This window comes from Pinus tabuliformis, chromosome Q (assembly GCF_031772625.1).
Source record: "Pinus tabuliformis cultivar Carrire ecotype Pingquan chromosome Q, CPIR1, whole genome shotgun sequence".
Lineage (NCBI taxonomy): Eukaryota > Viridiplantae > Streptophyta > Pinopsida > Pinales > Pinaceae > Pinus > Pinus tabuliformis.
Window position 1 is genome coordinate 850,974,671 of NC_142296.1, and position 22,724 is coordinate 850,997,394.

At 39.8% G+C, this 22,724-nt stretch overlaps 1 protein-coding gene and 1 pseudogene across 2 annotated transcripts in view; both read left to right on the forward strand.

Annotated features, from left to right (window-relative positions):
- LOC149222226 (PHAF1 protein At3g51130-like) overlaps positions 1–22,724 on the forward strand; it is a 377,477-nt gene that overhangs the window by 173,013 nt on the left and 181,740 nt on the right. For both annotated transcript variants that reach the window (XM_089385320.1, XM_089385319.1), the window contains one exon: positions 14,602–14,649. In XM_089385320.1, the coding sequence (XP_089241446.1) occupies positions 14,602–14,649 (48 nt within the window). The remainder of the gene's footprint in view (positions 1–14,601; positions 14,650–22,724) is intronic.
- Positions 900–9,352, forward strand: LOC149222227 (transportin MOS14 pseudogene; annotated as a pseudogene).

Consider the following 22,724-nt stretch of genomic DNA (forward strand, 5'->3'; position numbering starts at 1 on the left):
CAAAAATGTTATATCAATTACAACGTATAAAGATGATTTTAAAGATGGATATAATTATTTTACACATGGATATGTTGGAACTGATCTTGCAACTCTTTGCACTGAAGCTGCACTACAGTGCATCAGGAAAAAAATGGATGTTATTGACTTAGAAGATGAGACCATTGATGTTGAAATCCTCAATTTTGTGGTTGTTGCAAATGAGAACTTCCAGACTGCATTGGGCACCAGTAACCCATCTGCCTTGCGTGAAACTGTTGTTGAAGTGCCCAATGTTTCTTGGGAGGATATTGGTGGTTTGGAAAATGTCAAGAGGGAGCTTCAAGAGACTGTTCAATATCCAGTGGAGCACCTTGAGAAATTTGAAAGTTTGAAATGTCTCCTTTGAAAGGAGTGCTCTTTTATGGGCCACTAGGTTGTGATAAGATTGTACTTGCAAGAGTTATTGCGAATGAGTGCACACCAATTTTATCAGTGTAAAAGGCCCAAAATTATTAACTATGTGGTTTGGATAAAGTGAGGCTAATATTCAAGAGATTTTCGAAAAAGATCGACATTCAGTGGCGTGTGCCTTGTTTTTTGATGAGCTCTATTCTATCGCTACACAACGAGGGAGCAGTGTTGGCGATGCACGTGGTGCTGCAGACATAATCCTAAATTAGTTGTTAACAAAGATGGATGATATGACAGCTAGAAACATTGTTTTCATTATTGGGGCACAAGAACTTGGAACCAGCGGCATGTAGGTTAATTGCTGTGAGGGTAACGGGGACCACCATTGTTACATTTTAATAATTCGCTTGCCCTTATCAATAACAGAAACAACAACAACAACAGAATCTGAAATTGCCCTTGTTTCCTCTACTCAAATAATTAATTGTCACAAAGGGGGTGTAAAAATGTCATCTGCAGATGTGAAAACCACATTTCCGGAGGCTCTAAAAGCTCTCTACCATCGCCCGGACCAACAAATTCACAAGGATGCTAACCGATGGTTGCAAGAATTCCTAAGAAACGTGGATGCATGGCAGGTGTCAGACAACCTACTACATGAACCCAATACCAACTTAGAGACTCTTATGTTTTTCTCTCAGACTTTTAAGATGAAGGTCCAATGTGATTTTGTGGAGTTGCCATCTTCAATCATATCATTATGGGAATCACTGAAGAACTTGTTGAAAAGGTTTAGCAAAGGTCCTACCAAGGTTAGGAAACAAATTAGTATAGCAATAACAACACTAACAGTGCATGTCCCTGCAAAAGATTGTGGTAGTGGTGGACATTTAAACTGGTTGAGAGATGAGTTGGGTACTACGCCATAATTCCTTCCTAGCTTTTTAGAACTATTGGAAGTGATGCTAGAGGAAGCATATAACTACAAAATCGTGGCTCGTCTAGATAGACAACACCATTTTCAGAAAGAACTGACGGAATCGGTGGAGATTGCTTTTAATATCTTGAGTTCTTGCTTGGCCATCGAAGGTTTGCTTGAACAGGTTTTGGATTGTTAATTTATGGTATGTTCTATGCTTATAACAGTTTACTTCTTTTTCTAATTATATTCCACAGATTAACAATCACATGTTCATAAAGTAAAGTGCAGATAAAACATTAAACGATCGACAGAAAACAAGCCAAGACAAGAGACACAAGATGTGGCGGCTAGCCAGGGACAAACCCCACAATGTGTGGGGAAACCCTTTGATCAAATCTTCTTTTATCTTCAGTAATTCAACAGAGAGAAATAGTACAATAAATTTGATTCATATCAGCAGTAGCAAACCCTAGATCAACAGCATCAGCATTAGCGGCTTCATTATCAAACTAGGGCAGATGATATCTCACAAACTGACCGTTGGATCGGCTTGATTCCACCACCAAAATTTGCGGCTTCCAGAGGAGGTTCAGATGAACCTATAGCGCAGTTCAGATGAGGAGATCTTCTAGTCCACACAGGTCAATCTTTACTTCTGCAGTTGCAGCTTCAGTTCGGCAGCTTCTGGCTTCAAACTAGGGTAGTCGATATCTTGCAAACCGTCCGTCGGATTGACTTGATTCCACCACCAAAAGTTGCGGCTTTCAGAGGAGATCCAGATGGACCTACAGCGCAGTTCTAAGGAGAAGATTTGATGGTCAACGTTAGTTAAACTTTGGATCTGCACTTGCAGCTTCAGCTTCAACAGCTTTCGGCTTCACATGTGTGAGAGAGAGACCCTTTTCTGCGCAGTAGAGAAGAGACTCTTTTCTGTGCAGTAGAGAGAGAGAGATGCGATGAGATGAGTGAGTCCAAATGAGGAAAAGTCCTCCTATATTTATACATAATGTTGGAGTTTGAATAGATGCGATTGTTGGGCTTCTGAGCTTACATGAGTTGTAGGTCGACTTGATAATAATTCCATAATCAAAATAAATACATATCTCCATGAATACTTATCGGAATCGGATGATCTTTATATTAATCCTACACCTCTCAATGAGAGGAATCTAATAAAAATATTATCAGCCATGAATAAGATGACCCACATGAAGTTTTGCCCTAGTTGCCAATTTTAACACTCCCTCTCAACTAGGGAGAACTTCATCTGCAATCTGTCTATCGGTCGTTACTATTCATCCATCAAATGCACTGCCCTATACAACCTGTCCCTTGCCTTGCTCTGCTCTATTCTGCCTATTCTGCTTTGTCTTGTTCTGCCCTGTACTGATCTGTATTGTTCTGCTCTGTTCTGCTTTGCTCTTGCATTGTTCTGTTCTGCTCTGCTCTTGCATTGTTCTGTTCTGCTCTGCTTTTTTTCGAATTATGAAGAAGAAGAAATGATCGAGGATGTATCATACTGACTCAAAGTCAGTCTCAGAGTATGTACCACTGGTCCCAGACCAGTCTCAACCAACCTGAAGTCAGCGTCATAGTGAGTACAACTCCACTGGTCCCAGACCAGTATCATCCTCCACTGGCTCAAAGTCAGTCTCAGAGTGCGTACCACTGGTCCCAGACTAGTCTCAACCGACCCAAAGTCAACTTCATAGTAAGTACCACTCCTACCACTGGTCCCAGACCAGTATCGCAGTCTCAGAGAGTGTACCACTGGTCCCAGACCAGTCTCAACCGACCCGAAGTCAGCGTCATAGTATGTACCACTCCCACTGGTCCCAGACCAGTACTTCACTGACACGAAGTCTGTCTCAGAGTATGTACCACTGGTCCCAGACCAGTCTCAAACGATCCGGAGTCAGTGTCATAGTATGGTACAACTCCTACCAATGGTCCCAGACCAGTATCATTGATCCCAGATCAATGGAGGTCATCCTAGCGTAGGGAGTACGATAGATACAAGGATGCGTCCATTGGTACTACTATGGTCCCTAACTTCATTTCCCTGCTCATTGATCAGATGAGAGGTACTTCCCATGAGTCCCAGACTGCATGGGTAGGATGCCTTGACAGGAGAACTAATCAATCCTGTCCTCACAGGAGAACACATCAATCTGGCTACAATCGCCATGGAGAACACATCAATCCAGGCCTCACAGGAGAACGCATCAATCCTGCTACAATCGCCATGGAGAACACATCAATCCAGGCCTCACAGGAGAACATATCAATCCTGCTACAATCGCCATGGAGAAAACATCAATCCAGGCCTCACAGGAGAACACATTAATCCTGCTACAATCGCCATGGAGAACACATCAATCCAGGCCTCACAGGAGAACACATCAATCCTGCTACAATCGCCATGGAGAACACATCAATCCAGACCTCACAAGAGAACTAATCATCCTGCTACACAAGAGGGCAAATCATCCTGTTCCACAAGAGAGCGAATCATCTTGTCCCACAAGAGAGCGAATCATCTTGTTCCAGTGCGCACCACCAGGGGAGGGTGAGTCACCCTATGGTCGTATTTTGCTCCAGTAAGAACCGCAAACCCTCAGAGCTCCCAGAGCTCAATGTATGCAACATACAGGACCCTTGTACAAGGGTTTCTTGAAGACTCCAAGTTGTTTGGGAAAATCACATATTAGATCTTTCTTCTAGGCTTTGACAAGGTGTATTGACCTGTACATCATCTTAATGCGATGGAGCCTCCATGCTCATCGACTTACCATATCCCAAATGATGTCTACCTGCTAGAGCAATCGACGAATACGGGATTCCTCAATAATCGAATCCCACCTCTGGTTGTTACGAAGAATCACAGTGGTATCCAATGTAAATCCAAACAGCTCGCTGAAGAGCTTTCGCAACTAGACTGCCTCACAAGAGGCCATGCTGGTAGCAATATACTCTGCTTCGGCGGTGCTCAAGGCCACCGACTTCTGCTTCTTGCTCATCCACGATATCGAAGCGGATCCCAAGGAGAAACAACACCCGGAAATGCTCTTATGGTCCTCCACATTTCCTGCCCAATCAGCATCTGTGTATCCAAATAGTCTCACATCTCCGGCAATGTATCTTAACCCATAAGTGATAGTGCCACGAAGATATCTCATTAGATTCTTGGCACCAATCCAATGTATGTGGTGGGGTTCAACCATATGTTGACTCAACGTGTTGACTGCGAAGCATATATCTGAACGGGAGTTCACTAAGAACATTAATGCTTTGACGAGTTGCCGATACTCGATAGCATTTCGTAAAACAAGTCCAGCAGCACTACCGCTTAACTTCTTGAAGTTAAGCTCCGTCGGGGTAGTTACAGGCTTGCAGTCCACCATACTGAATCTTTCCAATATCTTCACCACATATTTTCTTTGAGATAGGAAAGTTTCTCCTGGCTTTTGCCACACTTCAAGTCCTAGGAAATAGTGCATCAGTCTTAGGTCCTTCATTTCAAATTCAGAAGCCAACTCCCTCTTACATTTGAGAATGAGAGGGTCTGCACCTATTAGAAAGAGGTCATCCACATACAACACCAGTATGAGAGGTTTATCATATTCAACCTTAAAGTAAAGGTTAGGATTGACTTCACTCCTAGTGAATCCCAACTTCATTAAGTAGTTGTCGATCCTCTCATACCATGCTTTGGGTGCTTGCTTCAGCCCATAGAGAGCCTTCTTCAACCTGCATACATGAGATTTTCGATCATAAATCTCAAATCCTTCAGGTTGCTCCATGTATACCTCTTCTTTGATCGAGCCGTGCAAGAATGCGGTCTTGACATCCATCTGATGTAGGTTCCATCCTTATGAAGCAACAAGGGCTATGATCGAGCGGATGGTCGTGTATCTGGCAACAGGTGCAAATATCTCATCATAGTCTATACCTTCCTTCTAGGAGAAACCACGAGCAATAAAACGAGCCTTATACTTTTCCGTACTTCCGTCTGCTGAATGCTTTATCTTGTAAAGCCATTTTGAAGTAACAATTGTCTTGCCCTGGGGTCTGGGAACTACTTCCCAGACATCATTCTCCATAATGGTCATAGCATCCTTCCATACTTGATGCTTGATGACATCTGAGAATGATGAAGGTTCATTTTGTATGATCGTGCTCATGATGGTTAGGTATCCCTGATACCTATTAGGTTTCTTACTTTCACGAAAGGTTCCTCGGGGTGCAACATGTCCTTCAACATCATCAAGTAGCCCCCTTAGCCATGAAGGCCTCTTCCTAGAGGAGGAAGGCTCATGTGGAGGAGGATCAATCAGATCCATGGGTTCTTCTACATCAGGCATTGATTCATCATTCTTTTCTTTTGGTTCCCTGGTGTCGGCTTCTTGAGAGTTCCTCAAAGTCGGAAGATTTTTCACCTTGCTGAGAGCCATATCTTCATCAAAGGTGACATCATGACTAATTACGACTTCCCTTTGACCGGCTACATAGATTCTATAGCCTTTAGTATTTTCACCATAGCCCACGAAAATTCCCTTCTTTCCAAATGCACCCAATTTATTTCTTTTCTCTTTCGGCACATGAAAATATACAGGGCTTCCAAAAATTCTAAAATGAGAAACATCAGGTTTCTTACCGGTGAACTTTTCTTCAGGAGTCTTGGAACCCAATGCTTGATGAGGGCATCAATTTTGTACATATACGGTAGTGTTTGCAGCTTCAGCCCATAGAAACTTCAGAAGTCTTTGATCATGTAACATGGCCCGGACAGCTTCCATAATTGTGCGGTTCTTCATTTCCGCCACACCATGGTGTAGTAGTCTCCCTCTTAATGCCAGCCTTAGATATGCTTGAGTGAACCAACTGTAATATATCAGAGGTCTTGCTTTGGCTTGAGGGGAATGGTCCCCTTTTGAGCTTTCCTTCGGCACATCCTGGACATACACCTTCTTTCTCTACTCGGAATTCGAGCATCCCTATCACCATTTGTCTTACACCAAGTAGAGCTTTATAATGAAGGGGGGCAAACCTCCGATGCCAAAATTCGGACTGAAGAGATGTGTCATAAGACATGACACCTAGCGGACTTCCATCGACCTGATAACATGAAACACAAGAGTAAAGGCATCTTTAACATTATTTTTCGATACACGTACCTTGCCATCATTGAAGGTTACCTTGTAGTCTTTGTCTTCCATTGCCGAGATGGACACTAGTTTCTTTTTGAGGTCAAGTGCATTTAATACATCCTGGAATTTCTAGGAATTTCTAGCCTTATTGAATGATTGTCCTCTTCCTTGATTCCCAGCTCTCCTCTTACCTTTGCTATTGAATTTGTTATTCCTTTGATTGCTATCAGAGGGATTTTGATCATCGTCCTGGTGTGAGTCTTTTCTATCAGGGCACTCCCTTGTATATTGACCTGCTTTATTGCAAATGTAACATCGTCCTTTTCTTCCACCCTTAGGTCCAGCCTTTCCTTTTGATTTAGTCCCGGAATTATTTCTTTTCTTAGCATGAGAAGAAAAGGCAGCAGGAGGACCTTTAGGCAAGGGCATTTCTTGCTCTTCTACCCTTGTTTCTTCTAGAATGCATCTAGCCATTAATTCCTTGAAACCAAGAATTACATGATTGTTTAGAAGAGTAGTCCTGAACATGTACCATTCGGATGGTAATCCTCCAAGAGTCGTGAGTGCCATTTCCCTATCAGTAATAGTCTCCCCAATAGATACTAGATCGTTCTTGATCTCGGTGATTCTTAAGAAGTATGCTTGCATACTCTCATCTTTACCCTTCTTGATTTCCCTCAGCTGATTTCTAAGAAACGAAACTTGATTTGCATCATTAACTTTAAATAAACTCACCAGTCTATCGTAGATTTCCTTGGAGGTGTTTAGGTTAGAGATGTAGGCCACCAAGCGCTTGTCAATAGAGTCCCGGATGATCTTCTTCGCTTTAATTTCTCCATTCCTCCATTCGTTCCTGGTAGCAAGAGGTGCATTTGATGGAGGCTCAACAATATTGCCTCTCACATGATCCAACACTCCTTGATCCTCAAGGGTTAGATCGATAGACATCTTCCATTTGTGATAGTCAGCTTTCTCATAGAGCTTGTCTTCGGCAGGAAAGAGTGTTGAGGACCCCATCGTTCTTTTAGGATAGCTTTGCCAATCTTCTCTTTGGTGATTGCTCTTGCTCTTGCTTGGGCTTTGTCTTCAACTTAGCTCTGATACCATGTTAATTTATGGTATGTTCTATGCTTATAATAGTTTACTTCTTTTTCTAATTATATTCCATAGATTGGCAATCACATGTTCATAAAGTAAAGTGAAGATAGAACATTAAACGATCGACAGAAAACAAGCCAAGACAAGAGACACAAGATGTGGCGGCTAGCCAGGGACAAACCCCACAATGTGTGGGGAAACCCTTTGATCAAATCTTCTTTTATCTTCAATAATTCAGCAAAGAGAAATAGTACAATAAATCTGATTCATATCAGCAGTAGCAAACCCTAGATCAACAGCATCAACATTAGCGGCTTCATTATCAAACTAGGGCAGACGATATCTCACAAACCGACCGTTGGATCGGCTTGATTCCACCACCAAAAGTTGCGGCTTCCGGAGGAGGTTCAGATGAACCTACAGCGTAGTTCAGATGAGGAGATCTTCTAGTCCACGCAGGTCAATCTTTACTTCTGCAGTTGCAGCTTCAGTTCGGCAGCTTCTGGCTTCAAACTAGGGTAGTCGATATCTTGCAAATCGTCCGTCGGATTGACTTGATTCCACCACCAAAAGTTGCAGCTTTCAGAGGAGATCCAGATGGACCTACAATGTAGTTCTAAGAAGATCTGATGATCAACGTTGGTCAAACTTTGGATCTGCAGTTGCAGCTTCAGGTTCAACAGCTTTCGGCTTCACATGTGTGAGAGAGAGACCCTTTTCTGCGCAGTAGAGAAGAGACTCTTTTCTGTGCAGTAGAGAGAGAGAGATGTGATGAGATGAGTGAGTCCAAATGAGGAAATGTCCTCCTATATTTATACACAATGTTGGAGTTTAAATACATGAGTTGTAGGTCGGCTTGACAATAATTCCATAATCAAAATAAATTCATATCTCCATGAATACTTATCGGAATCGGATGATATTTATATCAATCCTACACCTCTCGACGAGAGGAATCTAATAAAAATATTATCAGCTATGAATAAGATGATCCACATGAAGTTTTTCCCTAGTTGCCAATTTTAACATGGATGCTTTTTCATCCTGGCTACGATTGTGTTCTGGAATCCCATCTAGCACTCTTGCTTCTCATGCTCTAGTCCAAGCATCTCTTGGTGCTTTGTACTCAGACAAGCTTTTTGGTGCAACAGTTAATGCTGTTTGTGAATTGATACATCACACAATTTTAGGAAGCCTTGGTGGTATTGCAGAACAAATGCCTTTGATTCATGGGCTTGTGCCTCATGTCATGAAACTTAGGCCACGTTTCAGGGCTTCATTAGAGAGTGCCCAAGGCCATCAAGGCTCTGGAATGGATCAAGAGGATGACGACGAGATAGTGAAAGGCACGACTCACTTATTTTCAGAAATGGGAGATGCATATTCTGATATGATTGCTACAGGACCTACGGAGTCAATGATGATTGTAGAAGCCATTTTAGAAGTTACATCACATCCAGATTACGATATTGCTATAATGAATTCCAACTTTTGGCATAGCTTCCAAGTTATCCTAACAAAAAGGGATTATTATGTGAGACTTGAGAATGAAGCTACCATTGATATTGAGAGGGAAAGGAGGTTGGCAGTTTCTCCTCCAATATTTCAGATATTAGTGTCACTGGTTAGCTTTCGAGTAACATACCCCCAAGCTTATAATCAACGGTCAACGGAAGATATTTTTGATTTTAAACGAATGAGATTTTTTGTGGGAGAAATGTTGGCGACTCCCATTCTAAATTATGTTTTCCTCTTCCAACGACAATGCGATACCATATTGAACAGTTAATGGCCGCGTAGGTCTAAACACGACTGTACGAGTTAAATTCACCATATGAACACAACTCTTAATAAATTTATTAAAGTATAAAGTACTTTATGAAAATTATTAAAGTTACTTTATAATAATTTTGATAAAGGTACTTCAAAAAAATTACCTATATATATATATTATTCAAAAAAAATACACAGAAGGAAATGGGTAAAAGCTCAATAATACCGCTTATAGATGTCAAAATGATGTGGGCAAATAAAGAAATTATCAACAAGTGAAGAAATTGTCATGTGATTAACCTTTGAGGACAACTTTTTGAAGAGTGGGGCAATGTTACGAATATAAATTATATAAAATAAAATAAATATAAATGAATAAATAGTAAACATAATTATAGTTAATTAGTGATTAGTTAATGAAGAGGCATGTTTCTAAAGGACATGTCCATTCATCGAAAGGGCACCTGCATAGGTATATAAGCGGGCCCTCATTGTAACATTCAAACACACTTGTACATTTTCATCATATTAATAACATATTATTTACAATACATTGTGTATTTAACATTTTAAAGCACAAACAACTCTAAGTTTTGTCGTTTCAGTCGTAATCAGAGCATTTCTCTGAGTATATGAACTTTGTTCGTTACAAAAGAAAAAAAAAAGAAAATAGAAGGGACTATTAAAGTTACCCAAGTTTTAATAATACAAGAAAACTGAAAATGATGAAGGAAGAAAGATTTTCCTATAATGGTCTTTCAATCACAGATTACAAATTATTGACATTAAAAGGGAGCATCCAAGAGAAATAAGTGGATATCGTTATCAACACAAGCAACGAGCAAAATTACATCAATATTCATTTGGCAAATCAACTATTAATTTTATAGCCAAATATAGGTGAAAAAAGATATTTTTGGCAAAAAAGAGTATGAAATTAATGATTTACATGTGACAATTGATCACTACGAATATATAACTCAATTTAGCGTGGTATCCATGTATAACAAATAGGTTGACATAATTTTCGTTCTACCTTGGTTTGAAGAATTGGGTATGTTCATGCTAAACATAGAACAAATTTTTTTGATGTTTTCTTATAAAAAGAAGATGATCACATTTCAAGACATGACAATAAAGGCAAAATCGATAATGCTTTCATTAGAAGAATTTAAGGATATTTCAAAATTGATGCTTTAAAAGAAGCAAGAAATAATGTCAAACAAGTAAAAGGAGTTTGAAGAAGTCATATCTAACAAAAACGAAGAAAATTCATGCTTGAAGGATCACAATCAGAAACTACTTGCGCAAGTCAGAAAGTGTAAAACTAAGAAGCACAAATTAGAACAAGAAAAGGAAGGTTCTAAGAAGAAACTCAACAAAAGTCTATCAGAGAAAGAAGAAGAAAATTTGCGCTTAATAGACCTTAATCAAAGGTTATTACAACAAATCAGAAATTTAAAAGATGATAAGCTTAAAAGTCAGAACATTGAAAATAAGGTTGATGAATCAGAAACCAAGGAACTCTTACGTCTCAGAAACCATAATCAAAGTCTACTCACTCAAATTAAGAAACTATATCATAAGAAATCATTGAAAAACAAATTAGAAGAACTTCTCACAAAGGAAGTATCAAAGTCTTTAGACACAATAGTCCAAGTCGAAGAAAAGAGAACAAACACAGACCCCATTAATCTCATAGTTCAAACAGATCCAAATCTAACTGAATTGAAGACGTATTCAAAGGTTGCAGTTCAAATGATAGAAATTCCAAGTGATGATTCAATAGACGACTCAACAACATCAATACCTGAAGACAATTAGGAAACTATCACGCTCATGATAAGGAAAAGTCAAAATAGAAGAACTTATCGATATCAGAGTCACAAGAACAAACATCTCAATTAGTGCAGGTATCTGTGTGACTCAAAACATAAGCAACAAATTTATGTTCAAAGGATAACTGATGTTTATGCAATCCAGTCCCGTGATAACAATTCATCACTAGTTTCCAGTAACTGCAAGATTCTGCAGAAGATTGATTTAGGATTGTTAGATCCCTTCTCAGTGTGGCAATTTTGTTTATCACTCAAAGGATCCTATCATCATGTATCAACGAAGATGGCAAATCGAACAGTTCTGGAAGATTGCAGATAGATTACAAAGACATATAAACAAATGACATGCCTTGTCAGTGATAAGCTTTGACGACAAAGCTTTTGAATAGGAAGGCAATGTTATGAATAAAATATGTATAAAAATAATATAAATATAAATAATAATGATAACTGTAATAATGATTAATTAATTAGTGATTGGTATAGAAGAGGCATGTCTCTAAGGACATGACTGTTTGTGAAGAGGTACCTGCCTAGGGATATAAGCAGACCCTCAACCTCATTTGTAATCATCATCTCATATCTTCAGTACATTTTTATATAATATATTACTATCCTATCATGGATATTTACATATACCAGATCTTCTAAGTATTCTACTGTGTATACGAACCTTGTTCGTTACAGATTTTGTGTTTATTTGGAGCTGCATTGGGACGAGAGCCTTTGTTGGTGATTTGAACAGGTTGTGGACTCTTTTTGGTGACCAAATCTACTAGTTATACCCATCTATCAGCTGCTGGTTAAGCGTGCCTCTATACCTGGGAGTTCTGGTTCGATTTCTTGTACTTGGGCATCACCTTGGTCTTAAAACAAAGTTGGTACATTATTCAAAGAGGGCTGATATCTATTTATGTGTTGCCTATTGTTTGCTGCCACTACTTATGAGTCATTGGATGCAATGCCCTGAAGTTGAAAATTTACAGTGAACACCTACAACAGAGTGTAGACTAACTGTTTTAAGATATAGTTCACTGAAACTCAAACTAAAACTCAGAAAGTTTAGAGAAAACCCAGAAGTTTGATAAGCCAGAATATTACACGAGATGAGACGAGATTGGTTTCCCTATGTTGAGACATGTACATCCGAGATGAGATGTATGATGCAGTCAGAAATTCCTCCCTAGCTGAGAGGGAGCGTTGAAAATTGGCAGCGGAGAGAGCAATTTCCTCCTTGGAGAAGCCCAACGAACCCCAAAGATACTCCTCTTGCACTTGGAAAAATTAAATTTGCACATGGGAAAATATTATTTTTAATGTTGGTACAAGTCAACTTGAAAAGTACATGTCTGCCTAGAGAGAGAAATTTGACCTCCTAACTCACTTATAAATAGACCTAAGTTGACTTCACTTGGAGGCTTCAAATCCCACAACACATCTTCATTTGGTTCGATCTCTTTTGAAGATTGCAGGGCCAAGTTCACACGTGCGAAAGAGAGAGAGGAGACTTGTGTTGACTGCGTTGACTTTCTGATTTTTGGTCTCCTTTGACCAATGTTGACTTGGGGTGACTTTTACTTGGATTGACTGAAATTTGATTTGTTTTGGAAGGTCGCATTGTCTAGGATATTAACTGAATTTTTCTGGGCACCTTGACCATCTTTGACCGCAGATTTGAAGCTAGGGTTACCACAGGTTGACTGTTGACTTTGACCGAATTGTGGAGGAATCTTGGATCTGTTTTAACTAGGTTTGACTGAGGAGAAGAGGTTGCATTCTTTGACTGGTTGACAAGTTTTCTGAGCATTGTTGACTATTGAATTTGACTGATTAGGGCTGCTGTTGACTGCTGTTGACTGAAATTTGACAGGGACGAAATTACAGGACTGGTATTTTGACCAGATTTGACTTTTATGCTCATCATTGATTGGTTATTGGATTATTGACTTGGAAGTCAAGGCTTTGAATTTAACTATTGGATGTAGTTGGACTATGTATCTCTGCTGATCATCTAATAAAAGAAGCATCTAGTTGGGTTTTCTCCCTTGGGGGATTTTTCCCTGGTCTTTGACCTAAATCTCTACGTCTCATTGATCTCGGTTGTCTTCTATTGTGCATATTATTTGTTGTTCTATCTACAATTGCTTACTGTTATTGGGTGATTGAAATTAAATTATAAAAGTGATTGTTACTGAAAGAAGAAATTGTGAAAGTGATTGTTACAAGATAGAACATTAAAAAAATTAACACAACGAACATGAATAGAAAAATCACCACAAGAACAACAAAATATTTCCGCCCGACAATCTCCCTTGACTTTTATTAATCTGGAAAATTTAGGGCCTTGACCCCCAGAGAAATACACACAAATTTCAACAAATATTTGAACCTGGAAATGGCCCACTGGATTTTCGGCCAAAGGAAATCGGTTGCTTTGGAAGATGACTCGGTACTGTCAAATCTTGACCCCTGACCTGTAATATTTTGGCCTCTAATGTATGCCTGTGCTCTGGAAGAATTTTGGCCTCTTGGTTGAATTCTTGGCCTCCTCCTTTGCTCCATGTGGCCAGCAGGTAATCTTGGTCTCTCTCTCTCCAAATTTCGGCCTGCACAAATCTCGGCCTTTATTTTCCTCGAAGTCTCTCCCTTTCTCCTCAAAATTGGCTCTCACAAATTCTCCTTATGGAAAACCCTTGCTGCACACTTTCTTCTTCTGTTTAGTCACTAAATCTCTCACTCGAGAAAATTGCTTCTTCAATCACAATGTGTCTTCACCTCTCCCGTAGGCTTATTTTGTAATTTCAATTCTGGCTAAATCCCTAACCCCAAATCTCCAATGTGATTGATGGCTAGGGTTAATTCCTAACCTACTTGGATCAATGAGAGAGAATAGATAAGTAACTTAAATAATTAAATTATTTATCGTTAGAAACTTATCCCAATAGCCAACATTCATCAATTAAATTAATTAATGTGCTTTGCCTACTTTAGACTTGGGAAAAAAATCATAATAACACTTACAGAGGCAATTTAACATCTTCTGCATTCCAAGACACCAAGCCTATGCGGAAGTACCTGTCTAAGCTAATAACATCACGATATACAAGTCATTGAAGCCTTCATTATGTAGAAAGGATGATTTATATTATAGATGTTGGTTCCAGTAGTGTTTTTTGTTGCAGTCCTTTCAGAATAGCCTCTAGCAATAATTACGTATGACATTTAGACATATTTCATCTTTGACTAATAGCAATAATTGGAAAACTAATTAATGGTCCATTTGTTCTTTGTTATTATTTTCTGTATAGTCTGCTTTTAACCATCATAATAATATTTTTATTATGATGTTTACGTAGATGTTGTGTTCTCCGTCCAGTGTTCTTATTTGTTAATCTTTTTGATACTAACATCTTATAAATTATTGCAGGATGTTTGGTCTGAATTGGGCCGTCCCTGTGAAATTCATCAAAAACAGGTAGATTCTTTTGTGCATGTAAGATTTGGTAGTCAGTGAGTTGATTAGAGTCTGAGACAGCCATTCTTATCTATTCTATATTCTTGTTATAGTTTGGGCAGTTATTATGAATTTCTGGAGTATATTTATTTCTGTAGATGAGTTATGATGATTGAGAAAGGTGCAGGTTGGATGGCATTAGTAACATCTATATATAATAGCTTTCTCACTTTGTCACAAGTGCCCATTATTATCTGTGTTTCTCAATTTCTTTTATACAAAGATAGGTCATATAATTTTAATTACAAACAAAAGTTGCCATTATAAATAGTACATCATGCCAATACCATCTAGTAAGCAGCAGCCCAACTGTGTGCTATATTTTTATTTCCTTGATTTAAGTGTAGTAGTTTTGATAGTCACATGTTTCAGTTGATAATATTTCTGATCCCTAGTCTGAATTGAATATGGCTCGCATTAGGCTTTGAGAGCCAATATATTAGTTAATTAACTAGATCCATATCTCATACTTTATTGCTTGTAAGATATTTTTAAGTTGTGAAAGGAGGGAAATGTTCAAGAGATCAGATTTCAATCAAAATGCTATCATCATTTAGCAATAACAGAAAAGGAAGGTGTTTCTTATCAATTATTAAAAGAGAATGGGATCATTGTATGTTGCACTGGTTAAAGAAACATTGATAACTGAAGGACAAAGGATTCTTATTAATAGGATAGTTTCTATCCTTTGTATAAACTTGGTAAAGGTTGCATTCATGGGGTGGATGTTGATGGGCAAAGAGATGACATCAACTCCAAATATGGACATGCATGTAGATTAATATGTTTGTCTACATATATGTGTATACACTGTACAGAGATATATATGTTTACATGCATTTTTTTCCTAGAGAAATATAGTTTCTTGCTTACGTATAAAGTGTTCCAAGTGAGGCACAGGTACCTTGTCAACCCCTTGCAAATCTGCCCTTTCTTTGGCAGTTTTCAGGATGAGGAGAGTAGTAATTGCTAGTGGAAATACTGGTTCACAACCCCAAGGGAGTCATTGAGATTTGGTCCCAAGACCTCTGGGAATTTTAACCCATGAATATCTACCAATTGAGTTTAACTCTTGGATTAAAAGTATGTCTACATACATCATACATGTATATATATATATATATATATACACCCAGAAATTCATATTTTGTAGATATGTAATTATATATATTTTATTATTTTGTATATGTTTTTCTGAGGAAAACATTCTAGGGAAAGTTGGAAACCTAAGAGATGCTTCCCCATATTCATGAGTCATATCCATCGTAAATGTTTCAGTGTACATTAGTGCACCCCTCCAAAGTTGATTCAAACTAGGCACTTATTGACACAAAACTAGGCAATGCCAGCAACATTAGTGCTGACCGTTTGAGTCAATTGCTTGGGCTTTATGTTTAAAAACCTCTCATCCCACTCTCAAAGCACTTAAGTGAGTGAGATGGCTGGTACCTTGCTACCTCCAATTGGCCCACAAGGGGCAAGCATGTCAGAAGAAGGATTTGAACCTAGGTGAGGAGGATTGAAACTTTATATAGGAGCTGCTTTTGCACTCCCACATTGTATTCACACTAGATGTATTCTTTAGTCCCATTGACCTACTTTCATGGTTGTTACCCATCCATATACATGGATAACCCTAGGAGAAGTGGCTTTCTAGCTGGCAGCCCTACTTTGATCCGCAAATAGCCAGCCTCAAATGCTAGTAATCTATTTTGGTAAGTAAACTCATTGATCTAGGCTTCTCATCCAATGAAGGTGGTTTATCTATTGAGGTACTTCAACCATTTTTGCATTCAAGTGATTTAATTTAATGTTTAAGGCATTCTTGTATGGATCACAAATTGAAATTATATTATAGACCGCTATTGTTTGTGTACCTATTCCCTTATTTCACTTTGGTGGTTATCATGTTCCCCTAGTCTAGTATGACCTTTTTTAGGCTCTTTCTTTCACTGTCTAGGATGGACAAAATAGGAGGCTCTTGTGAAAATTCCTAGACTGAAGGAACCCCTACTGCAACAAATCTGAATCTACTTCACCTACTTGATTTTTAAATTACATTCATCAAGTTATTCACCTGAATACTGAAGAAAATTACTTTTGTAGCCTACACTAATTACATATTTGATCTCATGAAACAGAAAACAGAGCAAAGAACAAGATACATAGGACACTCTTATTTTTGGACACAATAGTCCCCGAAAAAAACCAATGCGGGAAAATCGGTATAACAGTTCTGAGGGTTTATTATTATGTAGGAGAAATATCTGAATACAAATCTAGGATGCTCATCTAGCAATCCTTTATAGAGAAAATACTGGCAGAAAATCTGAGTGAGTTTTACCTCACTTCACTCGACAGAATTCGGGCTGATCCAGCACAAGATTGGCTAACCCTCGCTATTTCTGTGTTGGCCCTGTGTAAGCCTTGCATCAGCCTTTCATGCTCTGTGTCACATCTTCTGCGCTCTGCGTCAGCTATCCCGACTGTTCGGCAGTTCCTGACAGTTCTGGATTCTGCATGACAGACAACTTTTCTGCTCTGTGCAGGCCTTTCTGGCTCTGCGTCTGGACTGCGTGGGCCCAGACTGGCCCAACGCCAGCTCTCTTGGCGACTGCGCTGCCTCTCTACAAGCTCTTTCTGCCTCCCTATCAGTGTTCTTCGGAAAGTCCTCTCGGATTCTCACTACCCGTCTGCTGCTGAATGATCACTTAGTGCGAATTTCTCAGCTTCCTAGCCCTAGAAATCGAACTCCAGATCAATTCTCTCTCTCTCTCTCTCTCTCTCTCTCTCTCTGTGTTTCCAAATGAACCCCAAGCCTCCATTTTATACTTTTCCTGTTGAGTCTACAACGACTGAGATTAAGTCTCTAATTAACGGCTAAGATTAAAACTTGATCTACCTTCTAGATCATTCTCACCCTTATTTTGATTAATACCCATTAATATTTTAATTTCCTCCATTAAAAATATTAATTATTTTAATAAAATACAATCCGGGTGGAATTTTACCAAACGGTTTCTGGGTTCTTTAGAACTCACATGCCTTAGAGTCTCCACCAATTTTCAAGGCTTGAGCACTTCCGATGCTACCAAAAACTAACACTCCCTCTTAGCGAGGAAAGTGCTCTAGCAACAATGTCCACCTCCATGCTGCTCTGTTTCTAAAGCAACTCCTTTCTGCACTACTTCTGCCACCAACACTGTGCTGTTGCTGCTACTGTACTGTTTTCCATGACACTGCCACTGCCACTGCTGCATCTGTACTACAACTCCCTCTCAAATGTTGTATCTGCTATGCTGTTAGCACTTCCACTGCTAATAATACATCCGTACTGCAACTCAGTTGCTAAGAGAAGCAACTAAAAACATCCAAATTTAGTTGAACTTAACTGTGTTCAACATAATACAATGAATGTTGGAATCTCACTGCTGTTGATTCTGAACCTTTGAATGTTTTGCGCTGATGCTAACTCCTGCGTTGTGCCAATTGCACTACTACCAACCTTGCTCTGTGCTGATCAGTCTCTGGTCCCCAGCTATTGCATTTGCCCTCCAAACACTCCACTGCTTCATCTGACACTAAGTTCATCTCGCTACTGCTGAATCATGGGCTCCTGTAGCAAGGAATTGATCTAAGAGGTGGACTCCTCAAGGATCTTGCCCACATGTAGTCCTCCCGACTACAACTTAATATTGCCCTATCTCCCACCTGGAGATGCATGGGCACTCATGGAAAACTCATCCTCGTCAATCTTTGCTGAAGCAGCCTTAGGATCATGTTTCTCATCCTTATCCTTTTTCTTCAAAGGACATTGGGATGCATAGTGGCCCATCTTGCTACAATTGAAACATTTCACCTTCGAAATGTCCTCCTTTCATTTATGCTTTTGTTGTCCCTTCGGTGCTAGAGCTGCGTTCTCCTCCTCCTCCTTCGTCTTTGTGCCACTCCCACTGCTGCTGTTGAGGTTGATCTTCAGTAGGTCCCTCCTTAACTCCTCCTACTGAAGAGCCACCCCCATCTCCTCTCATGAAGGTAGTTTTTCTCTGCCAAATATGCTTTGGACGAAAACTTGCCATTCATCCGAGACTCCATTCAGGGCTATCCTCACCATCGCGGTTGGTTGAGGAGTGGAACCCACTACAACAAGCTAGTCTCTAGTGTCCTGAAGATGTTGAAGATAGAGGTTCACCTGTTCTCGTTTCTGCATCAAAGTCTGCTGCAACTTCTACTCCAAATACATCTTCCGCTGTTCTGAAGAGTCTTCATACAGAGAAGACAAGGCTTCCCACATCTCTCAGGCTATATCCTTTCCCTGCAAGTGTGAGACCACGTGATCTCAAACTCCATCGAGAATGAGTCTCTTTGCCTTCCCTTGCTCGACCTTGTACTTCTTCTTTTGATCGTTGTTAGCAGGAACAACTACAACGCTATTGACGTAGGCCTTGAGATCATATTCCTTTAGAACAACTAAGATTATGGTCTTCCATATGACATAGTTGGAAGCTCCTTAAACCAACATGTACTAAACTCTGGGCCCATGTGTTTCCATCTCAACCAACTGTCGAACTAACTCCTCTAGTTCCTGCTTAGCACTGCTCAGCTGCTTAGCAAGTGAGAAATTCGAACTTTCTAGCAGAAAGTTTTGAGGAGAAAATTCCCCTTCTATGTGTCTTCGTTCCTTTCCAGTGGATTTCTACCCTGGCAGAAACCGTGCCCTTCAAGCAATGTGCTGAGGCTCCGCATCAGTCCCTTTGCCGCTGCAAACTCACGAATTGGAAATTGTTCCTCTCTGTCGTCTCACTCAGAGAGAGATTTTCTCAGATCTGCTTCCTAGCAAGGACTGCGCAATCCCTTCAAGGGGATTCGAATTGCTGCCAAGTGCAGCTTTGGGCCTCACTGCTCAGCACTAGATCTGCTCTTCCTGTTTCAAAATCAATCCTCTGATACCATGTGAAAATTCTTAGACTGAAGGAACCCCTACTGCAGCAAATCTGAATCTACTTCACCTACTTGTTTTTTAAATTACATTCATCAAGTTATTCTCCTGAATACTGAAGCAAATTACTTTTGCAACCTACACTAATTAAATATTTGATTTCATGAAACAAAAAATTGAGCAAAGAACAAGATACATAGGACACACTTATTTTTGGACACAATAGTCCCAGGAAAAAGCCAATGCGGGAAAACCGGTGCGATAGTTTTGAGGGTTTATTATTGTGCAGGAGAAATATCTAAATACAAACCTAGGATGCTCATCTAGCAATCCTTTTTAGAGAAAATACTGGCGGAAAATTTGAGTGAGTTTTACCTCACTTCACCCGGCAGAATTTCGGCTGATCTAGCACAAGACTGGCTAACCCCGACTATTTTTGCACTGGCCTTGCGTAGGCCTTTTAGGCTCCGCATCAGCCCTGCGTCACCTCTTCTGCCCTCTGTGTCAGCTATCCCGGTTGTTCTGGCAGTTCCCGGTAGTTCCAGCTAGTGTTTTTAAAACCAGAACCAGTGACCGGACCGGTCCACCTAATGAACCGGTTTACCTACTGGAATTGGTCTAACTGGGACTGGTTTGGTCTAAACGAACCGGTTTTAGAAAAATACATTAAATAGTTAATTTTTAATGAAACAAAACTATTTTTAAGATTTAAAACCATGATTCCAAGCCAATAGAGACAAAATATGCAAAGTTTGCTCATTTATATACCATGCAAAGGTGAATATATCGAAATGGCACCGAGTGCAATACATATCATCGACAAAATAGCAAAATACATAAGCAATGAGGCTCTAAATGGCCTATAAAGTCCAAAAACAATGCTGCAAGCTATGAGGTCATTGGCTTACTACAAGTCTACAGTGTACACATGATCAATCATCAAGTTCATCATCACTACTAGCCACAAGATCATCATCAGTAGCTACATAGACATCATCTGGTTCAGAGTCTGAGGATGCCTCAGCCTGATTTGCAACCGCAGTAGCAATGCCACCAATAACATTAAAAGTGGACCTAATGGGAGCACGAGTTTGTCAACCTGCACGACTATAGTGCCTTCCATTGGTTCTTTGCCTTTCCTTGATGCCGCTACTGATCTTGGTTCTGATGCCACCACAAAATTTGCTTCATCCCCTACTAAAGTCATGTCGATACCAAAGTCAGCCTCAAACACAGGATCTTCAATCTCTTCCACCCATTATGATGTTGGATCAATATCGTCCAACACAATGGATCTGGATCAGGTGCTTTGTTCATCATTTGGTTCCTCCTTAGTCAAAGGTTGTATTGCACGAAAACAAGATCATTTAACCGTTTTTGTTCCTTAAAGGCTTGGAGAGGGTGTTTTGGGAGGGAAAGCACCCTTAATTTCCATCTAAAACCCCTAAACTACCTTGGAAAAGCCGCACTGTGGGTCCTCGGTGGGCATGGCAGGTAACCGGTCGGTTTAGGACCGGTTAGGACCAGTTAGGTCAAATTTTCCACCACATAGCCTATTAAACCGAGTTTTTTCACCGGTTCCAACTGGTGGGCCTGCTAACCGGCTGGTTAGACCGGTAACCGGTTAGCTAGGCCGGTTTTTAAAACTATGGTTTCGGCTGTTCTCGACAGTTCTGGGTTCTGCATGACAAGCAACTTTTCTGCTTTGCGTAGGCCTTTTTGGCTCTGCATCAAGACTGCTTGGGCCCAAACTGTCCCAACGTCAGCTCTCCCAGCTACTGCGCTACCTCTTTGTAAGCTCACTCTGCCTCTCTGTCAGAATTCTCCAGAAAGTCCTTCTCCCAAATTCTCACTGACCCTCTACTATTGAATGATCACTTAGTTCGAATTCCTCAGCTTCCTAGCCCCAGAAATCGAACTCCAGATCAATTCTCTCTCTCTCTCTCTCTCTCTCTGTGTGTGTGTTTCCAAATGAACCCCAAGCCTCCATTTTATACTTTTTCTGTTGAGTCTTCAACGACCGAGATTAAGTCTTTAATCAATGGTTAAGATTAAAACATGACTTGATCTGCCTTCTAGATCATTCTCACCCATATTTTGATTAATACCCATTAATATTTTAATTTGCCTAAGTTTAGACTTAGGAACTCCATTAAAAATATTAATTATTTTAATAAAATACAATTCGAGTGGAATTTCACCAAACGTTTTTTGGGTTCTTTGGAACTCATGTTCCTTAGCCTCTCCATCAATTTTCAAGGCTAGAGCACTTCCGATGCTACCAAAAACTAACAACTTTGATGATGGTAGTGCTCCATGTTGTTCATACTTAACACTTGTCATCATTCCCATTTGTTCGTCATCACATCTTTTGATTGGTTGTTGTTGGTTGCTTGTAGTCATTCCCTGTTGGCCTTGTCCTATGAGAAGAAGGGTTTGAATATACTTGAGGTTGATGTAGCTTTAAGAAAAGAAAGAGCATGAGCCAAATATTAAAATGCAAAAGGATGAGAATGTATGTAAAGCAAGCCAAATCTAATTGTAGCTTGAACTCTACCTCGTCTTATATACCCATTCGTCCCCGAGACTATCCATGCATATCACACGTATAAAAATAAAAATAACGCTCAGTGAACATCTTGACCTTGATGAAGCGATAAACTGCCCATTACTAATGGGAGATCATATCATCATTATTTCTTGATAAATCAATAAAACTTGTTAAATAGGCCATGTCAAAGCAAGAATAGAGAAAGGCAAGATTGGGGCTTGGAAAAAGAAAAGCGAGGGAAGGTAACTCAAGCAACTAAGCACTCCCTCTACAAAGGCACTCATGGATAGTGGTTTGCATAACCTAGTATAAGACTGTAACACCTTTCATGAAGTAAACCCCATGCCGTAACACCTATGACTTGTACTTATCATTTGAAACTATTGCCCTAGGGACTGCTCCTCCCCTTATGGTTGGAAGCACCTAATAAGGTCATGTGATAACCCTCCCATACCTAAGTGTGATAACTTATGCACAATCATAATCTAGTAGGACATTTGAAGATGATACTTGTGAGAAGTACTTTGATGGCTTTGACATTGAATA